Source organism: Rattus rattus, chromosome 11 (genome assembly GCF_011064425.1).
Source record: "Rattus rattus isolate New Zealand chromosome 11, Rrattus_CSIRO_v1, whole genome shotgun sequence".
NCBI lineage: Eukaryota > Metazoa > Chordata > Mammalia > Rodentia > Muridae > Rattus > Rattus rattus.
Genome location: NC_046164.1, coordinates 61,586,195 through 61,599,527, shown reverse-complemented (window position 1 = coordinate 61,599,527; position 13,333 = coordinate 61,586,195). Strand labels below are relative to the sequence as shown.

The 13,333-nt window shown below is 42.2% G+C and overlaps 1 protein-coding gene across 1 annotated transcript in view; it reads right to left on the bottom strand.

Moving 5' to 3' along the window:
* Tapt1 (transmembrane anterior posterior transformation 1) overlaps positions 1-13,333 on the bottom strand; it is a 44,763-nt gene that overhangs the window by 5,929 nt on the left and 25,501 nt on the right. The window contains exons 4-11 of the mRNA XM_032916071.1: positions 8,814-8,976; positions 7,803-7,938; positions 6,992-7,089; positions 6,535-6,604; positions 4,502-4,582; positions 2,160-2,269; positions 818-877; positions 413-481 (exon numbers count right to left, since the gene is read on the bottom strand). Coding sequence (XP_032771962.1) covers positions 413-481; positions 818-877; positions 2,160-2,269; positions 4,502-4,582; positions 6,535-6,604; positions 6,992-7,089; positions 7,803-7,938; positions 8,814-8,976 — 787 coding nt within the window. The remainder of the gene's footprint in view (positions 1-412; positions 482-817; positions 878-2,159; positions 2,270-4,501; positions 4,583-6,534; positions 6,605-6,991; positions 7,090-7,802; positions 7,939-8,813; positions 8,977-13,333) is intronic.

The window sequence follows — 13,333 nt, the reverse complement described above, 5'->3', positions numbered from 1 at the left end:
TGCTCAGGCTAGGCCTGCTGCTGCCCACTCTTGCAAGTCCCACACAGCCTTGAAGTGCTCTCTAGAAACAGCATCAGGTAAGCGGCCACCTCCATGCTCCACTATTCACAGCACAATGCCCACCTCTGGGATTATCCATTAGAGAAGACAATTGCTTGCCCAATGGCGAGGCAAGAGAGTAGCCTCACTGTTAGGAAAGATATCTGGACAAGCAGTCCCCTGATGTACTTTCCCTCTGGATAGCTCAAAATCCAAAGGAATGATGCATTTAGAATTTAGGATAGACTTTTCTTTCAGGTTACTTATCATTTCTTAAGAAGCAAGTCCCATAGAAACAAAGTTACTGATAATACATACTGGTGTTTTATGAGGATAGCCATGTCATGACAAGAACAGAAAAGCATGAACTTACTAAGACAGCTAGTGGGAGAGGAATAAATCCCATTCTTCGTGCTACCGAGTCACTGTAGTCTGTGTATGCCTGCACGCAAAGGAGAAAAGGACTCACTCAGTTAATCAGCATCTAGAAAGCACCACTCACTGTCAGCAAACGCTCCGAACAGGTGCCTTTTGAACAGAAGAGAAGCCAGCACCTGCCATGAAACTGAACAGGATGCAGCAGCCTAAATGGTCGACATGAGTTTCAAAAAAAAGCTCTATCATTGCTACAATGCGGCAGGAACACACGCTATTCATGTTATTACCGCCCAAGAGTTCAGTGTCTAGAAGAAGGCAAGTTCAAGTCTTCAGTTCTACCTGTAGCACATTTATCCACTGGTGAGTTAATTTCAGACAACGCCTTTAACAGAATGCTTACATTTTTCTGTCGGCTGCTAACAAGGTCAAAAGCAAGGCTGGCTCTATATTCACTGTAGACCTGAAGGCAAATAAGAAAAAAGGATGATGTAGACTACAACAAATACACGCAGTGCAAAGGCTAAGACTTTGTAGAGAAAACTGCTTCCTAATTACACAGGGGCAGATGCTAATTAGCAGATACCCACAGCCTGAGGAAAACAGTCTAAGCTCTCTGAGCTGCTACATTCATGGGCTTATAAAGGATTTGCCTTAAGACAAGTAACAGCCAATGACTCTCATCCCCAGGGTTTAGAATGTAGGGAGAAGTGGCTGTTTTAAGCAGTGCTATATATATAAAAAAAAAAAAGTAATTCTGGAATTCTGACAATTAAGTACCACGACTGAGTATTTAACCACAACAATAACACCTTCCCCAAAAGGACACTGACAGTGAGAGACAGAAACTGGGGCTGGACTACATTAGAGCCCTTGCAGCAGCCACTAGGGAGCTTTGACAACTGCATTTCCACTAAAAATGCACATACTACCTGAGTCAAATCTTTCATTTTAATTTCAGGTACTGAGAAAATGACCCCATGAAAAGAGAACAATCCTGCATTGAAGAAGCCAAGAGAGAAAATGATGAATCCATTTTTGATTCCTGCTTTACTGAAAAGGACAGAAAAGATGCTTCAAATATTCAGCAAACCAGAAACAGAATTATCCAACTGATACCATGTTTGATTTTAAAAATAAGTACCAGTTTATGGTTGTCAAAATATAACTCCAGAAAATCAAGAAAGGTGTTGGGCCAGTTTTTCATTCTAGACGTAAGGATGAGGTTGTATAGGACACCCCGCCTTCACTGTGTCTGTATAGTGACGTATAGCCTCAGACCTATTTCTAAAGATACTACAGAAAACGGTTCCAACATAAACAAATCTCTCTTAACATAAACAGCTTCTTCAAGTGAGTTCAAGTGAATTCACAAGTAAAATGTACAGCTCATCTCCTGGAATTTAGCCATCTGATTAGATAATTCCAGCACTTGGGGGGCAGGGGCAGGCAGACCAATGAGTCTGAGGCCAGCTTGGTTTACAGAGTGAGTTCCAGGACAGCCAGGGTTATGCAGAGAAACCCTGTCTCTAAACACCATAAATAAAAAGGAAAAAAAAAAAGCCAACTTTTAAACTTCAAAGTTTGCCAACTTGCAAACTTGTCAAGGTTTTGATGGTTCTATTTTAAAAACAGACTCAGTATTTTAATAACTCATTTTTCATAAATACAGTAAACCAACGGCTCTATCTTTATTAGATAAGAAATCAATGAAACACTGAGGAGGAATTACTAGAAACACGTACATCTGCAGTGATGTCATTGAATTTGGTGATAAAGGCATGCTTTACAATATCCACAGCAATTTCTGATGCAATCACCATACAGACGTCAGGAAACAACACCCAGAGATGATCTACAAGCACAGAAGAAACACACAGTTAGATTTCTTTACATAAGCAGAACTGCACCTCACGCTCCCAGCAGCCTGGGACCCCCCAGCGTTTCCAATTCATAGTGGAGAACTAGCATCTGTCAATCGTACCTTCATTGCCAAAGTCAACTTTACCAAGCTAAAGGATAATATTTATTCAGTAGTTCGCACTGTCCTAGTACCATTTCACCTGCAGGCCAGTGTCCAGCAGAACCTCTGTCTCTGGGAAGTCTAGATACCAGAGAGGTGACATGGGTAAGTAGTTCTTTAGAAAAGCCATAACTGTCTCAGTCTGACAGTAAAAACCTAGCTGATATGCTGATGCTCTTTCCTCCTTCGTCACTATGACGTAAAAGACCCCGAGGTTCATTTATTTCGCAGCCACCTAGACGAAACTCACAACTCAGCATGGACAACTGGAGGGCAGGGCTGCCTATATGGACAATACAGAGCAGCTTTTCTGAGTCTGGCAGCAACTGGCTGAAGCCAGGAGACTCCCGGAACTATTAAAACCAAGTGCTGCCATCTCCTGCAATGTTCTTATACAGATTTGCTAAGGTCTAAATTCCAGTCTCCTTATCTACAAACTGAGGACAATAGAAATCTCTACATCTCACAGCGAAGATTTAACTGAGATACTGGTATGCAACAGTGCACTTTCCATACAAAATAGTGTTTCTGTTGTTTTTACCCAGGGTACAGTGGGAAAGCATGACGTTCAAACCAGCGACAGCATCCAAGCATGGCGCTCCTTTGTCACTGCTGTGGTGACAAAGGAGACTCAAGGTAGAGTATAGGAGTTCACAGATCCAGTTCTTAGGAGGCTCGGGTCTTCCTCTGGCATAACAATTCTGTTCCTGTGGGACTGACCTCATCTGGGCTCCTGGGGTTGTACATGCCCACTCCTACTTTTGTGGAAACTTATTAGCTGATCTTGTCAACTGTACACCAAAAGCATCCAGTAGAGAAGTGGTTCAATGGGTAAAAGGCACTTGCTGCCAAGCCTGACCAGTTGAGCTCATGCTCTAGAACTGTCGTTGTCAAAGGAGTAAAGCAACTGTCAGAAGTTGTTCTTCAGCCTTCGCTTGAGTGTGCAAGTGAGCATGCACAGGCATGCACATGCATCCCCGTGCGCGCGCGCGCGCGCGCGCACACACACACACACACACACACACGTGTAAAACTAACTGCTTTGGAAGCATAGAGATAACACAGAGTCAGGTGTGTGGCGTTAGGAGCTTTCCCACTATAGGTCAAGCGGCCTTTGGATCTATTGTGACCACAACTGCTAAGATCTACAATTTGACCTTACAGGTTTAGTAAAAACGTAACTTCTAGAAATGTGTTTCCAAACTCAGTATCACTTTATATGTGATTCTGATTCTTCAAATGTTCTTGAAAACAAGACACAACCACTAAGTTAACAAGGGGCATCCTCGATGTTGGAAGTAACACAAGAAGTGTAAAACCCTGCCTGTTCCATTAAGAACAAAACTACATCAAGAAACTGGCCAGAGCGACCGGAGCAGTGGTCGCATCCACCCAGCTCCACACTGTGACCACTTCCTACCTCAGCAGCTTATGGGTCCCCAGCACCCCTTAGCTCTCTTCACACCTGGATGGGGCACAGCAGCAGGTAACTGTTGACAGAACAGGTGAACACTGGTGGAATCTGACAGCATCCTGTCAGCCCAGACTCAGGAGCGGAGCTAAGGAACACACGTTACTGTTTTCCACTCTGTTTCTAAAACGACCCCCATTTAATAATGGTGAGGGTGATGAAGAGCAGGCTCTAGCCTAATGGTAACCAGAGTAACCACACCAGCTATAGCTCCAACAGAGCCTTGAGCAGTATGCTTACTCACCACAACACCTCAGAGATGCGAGGTCTTATGACAGCCCAGCCTGCAGAGTATGATACATCCGTTCACTTCACAGCGGTACAGATAGTCACTTCAGCACGGACTTCACTCCATGTGAAAGGATGATCTTTTTTTTTAGTTTTTCTGAGACAGGGTTTTTCTGAATAGAAGCCCTGGTTCTCTTAGAACTCCCTTTATAGACCAGGCTGGCCTTGAACTCAGAGATCCGCCTGCCTCTGCCTTCCAAGTACTGGGATTAAAGACTTGCGTTACCAATGCCCAGCCTTGGTTTGTCTCAAGAGTAAATTAACAGGATACCATATTTGATTCCAGAGAGAGCAGAGAGTGTTACCTGGATTCCAAGAGAACTGCTCCATGTTTCTTAAGCACACTATTAGCAAAAGCACATAATTTGTGAATCGTTCCTTGATATCTGAAGAGAGAGAGAGAGAGAGAGAGAGAGAGAGAGAGAGAGAATGAACAGTAAGTGGTAAAGTGTATTAAGTAGGGGAATACTTAAAATAATTCTATTAAAACATTTGTAAAAAAAATAGTGATTTTTGGAACCCATGGGGTCCCACTTTAGGCACCAAAATTCACAGTGCTCAGGTCTTTTATATATAACACTGCACTAGCTGTACATAACGTATCACCTTCTGTCATATGCTCCAAGTCATTTCCAGATCCCGCATAATGCTTGGTACAACTGAAAAGCAATGACTGTAGTTGTTTTCCTGTATTATGTAGGGAGCAGTGACAAGAAAACATCTGCCCATCTGCCCATGTTCAATACAGATGTGGCTCCTGCTTAGAATATTCTCTACAGCCAAAACCATGTAGGCAGGGAACACAGACACAGGGGCCTAACTGCTGACTAGTGTGTGTGTGTGTGTGTGTACACATGTATGTATGCACATGTACACATGTGTATAAGCCATTACTTAATTTTCCAACATATTTAAAGTTGTTCAAACTGGGCCATCAAATGCCTCCAACAGTCTTTGGGCATACATGGCAACTGTTTTCATTTTATAGAAGAAAAATAGAATAAAACACAAGACTTGGGGTTAAAAAAACAAAACAAAACAAAAACTTAAGTGCTTCTATGAAATATCTAAACGGGTAAGGAGAAGCATGTAATTTTTTACCCAAGAGAACACTGGCATCATAATAGCATTCCTTGGAGTTATTAGATAATGTGTGTGTGTGTGTGTGTGTGTGTGTGTAGGATTAGGTTTCACAGTGGTGTTTGCCCTAAGTTAATAACTAGTTGATTAATTGGTATGCATTTAGTGAAAATAGAAAACTGAAGTCATGTCAAAGACAGTTTCTGTATTTCATTTTTTTCAGTTGTTATTTTCTCTAGGAGTTTAAGATACCATGTGGTCCTGAACTTAGTCTGTGTGACAATGAGTGTGCACTGTGCGTGTCTGTGGACACACCACCTGACTGTGAGCACTACCTGTCAGCACCCTGCAGCCTGATTTCACCTCACCATCCTCTGTGACTGGCTTTGCTTCTCCACTTCCTATTCTTGTTGCTCTAGAACATGACTGGGCTTTCCTTTCATTGCAATCCCCTCTGGGTGAGCTACCTTTACTCTCTGTGCCCTCCTTAGATTCTTGAACTCTTCCCGTCAGAGCTGGCACCTCCCCTTTAGAGCTGGTTGGTAATTCTGTGTAGTCTCTAAAAATGTTCTCCTAAACAAAGCCTGTAAATACTTTCTTCTATATTTTATTTAAAATGTTAAGATGTAGCAATTATACTTATGGCAATAAATTACTTTGAAATAACATCCTTGGAGGAGGACAGGACATTGCTGGGAAACCCTGTCTGCCCTCCTTCTCTCAGCTCCACCCGCAGAGAAAATTCTGCATCTGCTTGGAGAAAACTCCAGTCAACATGACATCATTCCTCGTCTCCTGTTTCTGACAATCCACCCAAGAGTGCCCACCCAAGGGCTCAGCTTCTGGCCATGTCTGACCACCATCCCAGCTCCTAGCTGGCACTCCTCACTCCCCGCCCAAACTCTATAAGTCTTCCTTGCTTTAGCCTGGATGTGTGACTTCACTGACCTCTACCTGTGAGAAAAGTGACTACACCAAGAGCTGCCTCCTCATAAACCTGACTCTATTTTAATCCTGTCTAATCTGCCCTAGATCTGCAGGACTGAGGAGAGAAGATGCCTATCAGTGACCGTTATTAGGTAAAAAAAAATACCTCACTATTTATCTGTTTTAGAAAACAGATAAACCTTTCAACCTTTAAAAATGTTTTGAGATACAATTACTTTTAATTAAAATGTCATTATTCAACATTTGTTTATGGTAATGAGTCACTTTCAATGAATATAACTAGAGCTACAATCAGAGTCTGACAACTTACCACTATTTGACATCTGAAAGAGATTGTTCTTTTCAAACTTCTTGAATACACTTCCTTTAATTTCAACAAACTGAAATGGCAACAGAAACACCACTGTCACTTTAAAAATATTTTTTATATTTATACACACACACACACACACACACACACACACACACACACACTCTGTCTTCAGACACACCAGAAGAGGACATCAGATCTCATTCACAGATGGCTGTGAGCCACCATGTGGTTGCTGGGAATTGAACTCAGGACCTCTGGAAGAGCACAGTGCTCTTAACCACTGAGCCATCGCTACAGCTCCCATCGTTATCAATTTAACACCTTAAGAGTTGTAAAAATCAATTCTCTCCACAAAAAGCTTCTTAGACTAACAGGTAACCAAGAATTCCTTCCATGCACTGTATTACCATGAGCCCTTCCTAAACTCCCATGCGGTAGTGTGACTCATACTTACATTATTAGACATCATGATAGTAAGCAGTGACTTGTTGTGAGAGTTAAAAGCTACATTGAGAGTTGTCGCTTGAACCATGATAAGAATTGCATGTAGAACTAAGAGCAAGTCAAAGAAAACACTTGTTTCACAATTATTAACACAACATCATACAATTTTAAAGGTAAAAAATGGGGGAATGAACATAGTTTCTAAATCAAATCTGCCTAACAAATATTTTCTTATTGTCACACTTTCCTTACTATCTAGTTGATATGACCTGAGATGATGTATGTACGCTACATGAAAGGGGCAGAAGCAGAGAGGAAATCTAAACATCCATTATTTACAACTGCACCTCTGGAAGGTGGCATAGTTAGGCCTTCACAGGCCATGGTGGCTCATGCCTTTGATCTCAGCACTTCGGAGGCAGAGGCAGGTGGATCTCTGAGTTCGAGGACAGCTTGGTCTACAAAGTGAGTTCTAAGGCAGCCAGGACTACACAGAGAAACCCTGTCTCGAAAACCTAACAAACAAAAAACCTAAAATCACCACCACCACCACCACCAAAAACAGACGTAGGCCCTCAAAAAAGGTGCTAATTAAAAATAGAAGAAATTAGGGCAAATGATGAAAGAAGAGACTAAGATACATACATCTGTATTATGACAATTCACAGTTTTAAAAGTGAACCCAGAAGTAGGTCTGGGTTGGTTTCTTTGGTTCCCCGAGTGATGTGAACATTAAGGTGGCCTTCACGTGCACACCTCATCATGTGCACGGATGGGTTAGGCACGGGCTGCTGGAGTGCCCTCTAAGTCTAAAAGGATACAGACATAGAGAACAGCCATGAAGAAGTGAGGAATTACTCCGATGTGTGCTCTTTTTCTTTCTTTCGGCTCTGTGGCTGTCCAGTACAGAGCATCTAAGATATCTTGTCCAAATGAGGAGAACAGACGATCGGCTACCTGCAGAGAGAAATGCGGGAACATTTCAGTATTTACTAGCAGTCAGACCTGAGGCTGTGGTCCTGCAATGGAGGCTGAGGAGGAGCAAAGGCTGCTAACACTTCCCTGCATGTGCTCCCTGGGGCATGCTGAGGACTCAACACATTCACAGAACCAGAATGGGTTTTGTTGAATTAGTCATTTGTAAAAACAAAACAAAGCAAAACAAAACAGAAAAATTTGGGAAGTTTGATGTAAAAAGTTCAGCACACATAATTAAGTTACTCGGAATCCTCACAATTCTTACAAAAACAACAACAAAACAGTGCACACATGGTTTTCCAATAAATTTGCAACTTGATAGCATGTGTTCTCAGAATTTGCAAGCAGTGGGAATCTTCCTTTTAACTTGTATTCCCAGCCTTTCTAATGCTGTGACCCTGTAATACAGTCCCTCATTCTATGTTACCCCGACCATAAAATTATTTTATTGCTACTTCATAACTGTACTTTTGCTAGTTACAAATCATAATGTAAATATGTGATATGCAGGACATCTGATATGTGACCCCTGTGAAGGAGTCTGTTGACCCCCCTCCCCACCTGTTGAGAACCACTGCTTTAATTGGGGGACACACCTGGCTTTGAGGAACTCTCCCTTTAAGTATGACCCAGCACCAGTAGCTCAGGGGGCACCTCGATAAACTCAGCCCCCAATCCTCACTAAATCTGACTCTACTCTCTACCAAGACCCTCCAGGGAATGAAGCACATTCATTAATGGCTTTCCACAAGCCACAGCCCTTCTCTCACTCCCTCTGTGGGACCTGAGTCTTGAGTGCTGGCCAGCTTCAGGCAGCAGGGTCAGATTAAGATGTGAGGAGCAAGTGGCCTTACCTCTAGCATGTTGTAGATGATATAGAGTTTGATGACAGATTGGCCTCTTATCAGGTGGTACATCATAGAGTAGTCAACATAATGCATCATGAAATAGCAGATTACTAAAATGACACCCTTCAAAATGTCACACACCTGTGCGGGCTGAAGCAAACGTCTGTCCCTGAAACATACAAGTAATGAAGATAGGAGTTTTACTCTATGTGTTCTCAAAACAAGTCATCTTTACTGGACAGGCAATAGCATATCAAGGTCACACAATAGCATCTCAAGGTCACGATGAACATCAGGCTGATGTTTTAAAAACTTTAACAAGGATGGTCACTAAAACAACTGCGTAACTGGACCTTTTCTGCTGAGTATAGAATATAAAGATGTTAGACTAAAGGTGAATCAGAACTGAAGAATGTGCAGGTGGCAGCTGTGTGTGTGTGTGTGTGTGTGTGTGTGTGTGTGTGTGTGTGTGTGTGTGTGTGTGTGTGAGAGAGAGAGAGAGAGAGAGAGAGAGAGAGAGAGAGAGAGAGAGAGAGAGACCAACCTCACTGTACTCATAGCTGCTGGGTCAGCCTGCCCACCCAGTAGGCGCTTTATGCACACCACTCTGCACCTTGTCCACTTTATTTCCCAACAGCCCCACTGGTCACATAGAGAGCCAGGATTACAGGCACACCTAGCTCCAGGTCTTTTTTTTTTTTTTTAAATTCTTTTTTTCAGAGCTGGGGACGGAACCCAGGGCCTTGCGCTTGCTAGGCAAGTGCTCTACCACTGAGCTAAATCCCCAACCCCGCTCCAGATCTTTCATAGTGATTCAGAAAGGCCCTCATGTTTTTATGGTTATGTAGTTTTCCCCATGAATACATAACATAATTTTTCCAACCCATTATTGACAAGTTTCTAATCTTTTTCAGCTATAAGCTAGCACAATGTACATGTCTTATAAGTAAAAATGTATCTGTATTATAAAATCCTACAATTCTATATGCACATGACACTTTGGTAAAAATAGTCAATATGGGCCTCAGAAGGGTTTGTGTCAACTTACACTTCTGTTAGCAGCATATTGGGAAACTTGTGGTCACAAGCACCAAAATAACACACGACCAACATCTGAATCTTTGCCAGTTGCATTGGTGAGAAACAGAACCCAGTATCATTTGATGTTAATTTACCTCAGGAGTAGAGCTGGTACTGTGGAAGATACCACCTAGGGCCTTGCTAATGCTGGCCAAGCACTCTGTCACTGAGCCACAGCTCCATTTAAAATAAGTAAAAAAAAAAAACAAAAACAAAAACAAAAACAAAAACAAAGCCAAATCTCCTTTCTGCTCCGAGAAGGCCCTGGGCTTGTGAGCTCCCTGCCATAGCCTCCCAGACAGTGTGCATCAAAGGTCTGTGTACCAGGTCTGACTCTGAATGTTCCCTTATACTTTCAAGATTTATTTAAATTTCTGATGAATCCTCTCCTCATATCTTCTCTTTTCATTCTTTTTATTGAGGTGGGTTAGTGGTTTGCTGGACACTGTTTCTGTAGAAGTTTGTTCTTTGTAACAAGACTTGAATTTTTCAGAATTAAAAAAATTAGTTGATTCTTCCTTCTGAGAGCAGAGCATAAACACTTAAGCCTAAGTCAAGGAAGGAAGCAATAAGATGGAGAAAACAAATAGAAAAGAACAAATTTAGGATTCCTCTTTACTGGACATAACATTTTTATGACAAGAATGAATATACTTGAGTCTACTGCAGACTTAGTCCTCGGGATCAAGTTCAGACTTCTGTCTTGGCAGGTTTTAGCACATTCAAGTGTTAGGACTAGGAGCTTCCGTTAGGAGCTGTGGTCTCTTATCTTTACCAACAGTGACTACTCCAAGCTGCAGCGTGGGCTGAACTCATTTGCTTCTGTGCCCCTGGCCTCTGGGCCACACACCTACCTCTTAGGAGTTTCTTGGCTATCTATTCTGTTCAGTCCCCTCTCAGCCTGTCCACATGAGCAGGACTTTTCAATCTAATGTGTAAGTCTTTTTAAACTGTTCCTGTAACTTGGCTGTGGTACCAGCTCTCAGAGTAGCTGTCCCAGGACTGCATTCTTGCTTTCCCCAGGTTACCAGTAAGTTTGATTGACCTTCTTGGACTCAATATGGGATACTGAAGTATGAAGGGAGACACACTCAGGAAGGGTAACAGTAGATGGGAAGCCCTTCTAGTGAGCTTCCATGGAGGCAGCCTGCCTTTGTCCTCCAACCGCTGTGGAATGCCAATTGCTTTTGAACTGAAGCTCAAGTTAGAGCTCGGGACAGAGGAGCACCCAGCACACTGCCTCCATCTTTACTCTCACCCTGACCTTCCATGGAGAGCCGGGTAAAGTGCATCTTCCACTCCCCTCGCCCCTGAGAGCACGCCAAGGGCTAACATGATTCGGGGGATTTCATGCCCTACTCCACATGAGGCCCGGACTTGGAGCAGTAGTGCTTCTGTTAAGAGCAAACAAATTCCTAACTCAGCTATCAAGAGGAGGCGTGCTAGATGGTCCTGTACCCCTGGGCTATAGATGGGAGTTGCCCCAACTCATGGCTAGAAACATAACATCAATGCAGGCATGGCACTTTACAAAAGTCCTCCAACACAGAGAAATCAGCAACTTAGACTTCACCATATAACCTACTGTTTGGAAAAATTACTGTGTTAAGAAACAAACATACCTCTTCACCTTATTAATTTCTAAAACACACAGTGAAAAGCAGGACAAAATGTATCTATTGCACTGGTTCCTCAGCCACCACTGCCTTAACCTCTTATTTGTCTGCTACAGACAATTTTCAAAGTGGAGGACTATTCCAATACAATATAAAAACGTTGTTTCACAACCTCCATAAACAAGGATTTTCTTTCCACCTGTGCCCATTAATAAAAAAGGAAAGTGGAAAAAGAAAACAACAAACCCTTCATGAGTGGCATCTTATATAATGCCCGTATGCATCCCATCTTCTCCAATCTAACCGTGCAAATGAGTTTAACTAATTAGAAGGACATGAACCAATCACAGCATTTGCTCCTATTCTGGCAGGATATTTTTATTAACTCTGTAAGAAGCTTATCTACAATGCTGCCAATCAACCCAGAGCAGGCACCGAGATAATCTTTCAGGCTGAAGTCCTAGTAATGATGGCAGTTAAAGAGCAATTATAGGCAGGTCCTTCAGCAAATGCTGGTGATCTCAAGAGAACGGTGGGCAAACTAAAGAAAAAAACAAAAAACAAAAAACAAAAAACAAACCATCCAACCAAATAAACAAACAGACAAAAAACCCCACATTAATCTAATTTAGTTTAGACTAATGGTTTTATTACATGCCATGGCAAGACAAGATTAAATAAAGTATTCAGTAGAACTTCCAATAAAAATAAGATATTTAACACAATTTAAAAGATATTCAAGTTAAAACACCTATAAAGTAGACTCTCTGCATCTCTAAATTTTAGCCCCTACAAACACTTCCACTATACTTTCATAGTTATTACAAAAGACAATTTCATGTTATATATTTCATATATGTATAAATTTTACTATTACACATCTCTGAGCTGTTTAAAGTGCACATAGATTCATGGAAGTAGAATTCTGTACCAGAGAGAGATGCTCGTCGTGAGTCGTCCCCACCCCTGACACTCCACTGTTAAAGAGAACCGGGACTGGCAAGATCAAGAAGGAAGAGGCGACAACAGCGGCAAGTGGAACCCTCCTGCCAGCTCATTTCAAGGGACAGGGGTCAGGGGCGAGTGTGACCCATTTCCCTGTAAAGTGTGCCTAACTGAGGGCTGGAGGGAACACATACTGTTAAAATTTTAAAATGTGTATTTCATGTGGTTCATAGTTTTAAGAGAAGCCCCTTTATGGTCTTAAAGTGAACTGGAATAAAGGACTAGGATCAAGATGCTCAACTGGGAAACTCAAAATTTCTTAAGTTTGGCACACAGTAAAAAAACAATCACTTATCACTTTACACTTGATGGCTAACATCTTTTCTTGTACTTTAAATTAATTAATTAGAACGAAGTGGCTAATTTATGAAGTGCCATTTGTGTTTGGAAACACATAAAGTAAACAGTGGTTCTAGGAACAAGTGAGCTGGGATTAGCCCTAGGGTGAGGACTGAAGTGTCTGCTACCACAGAGACCCACACGTCATTAGAGGTTACTTCTCTGTGATTTCCATGGGTGACAGTGTAGTCAAACACTGGAATAAACATGGATAAGGCTTAAGACCAGGTGAGGATGCGCCTGAAGGCTGGCAGCCACATTTTCCTCAGTGTTCCCATCCTCAAATGGTTATGTGGCCTACACTGGTGCTTTTGCTTTGGTACTGGGGTCATTCTGGCCAAGAGTATAAAAGGAAAAATCAGGGTTTACTCACCACAAGGAGTCCCTGTGCCACCACACTCCATCCTATAAAGGAAGTGAAAGTGCTCCTCCCTTCGGTCTGATTTACAAGAGAGAAAGAAAGAAAGAAGGTTGGAATGTTGCTAC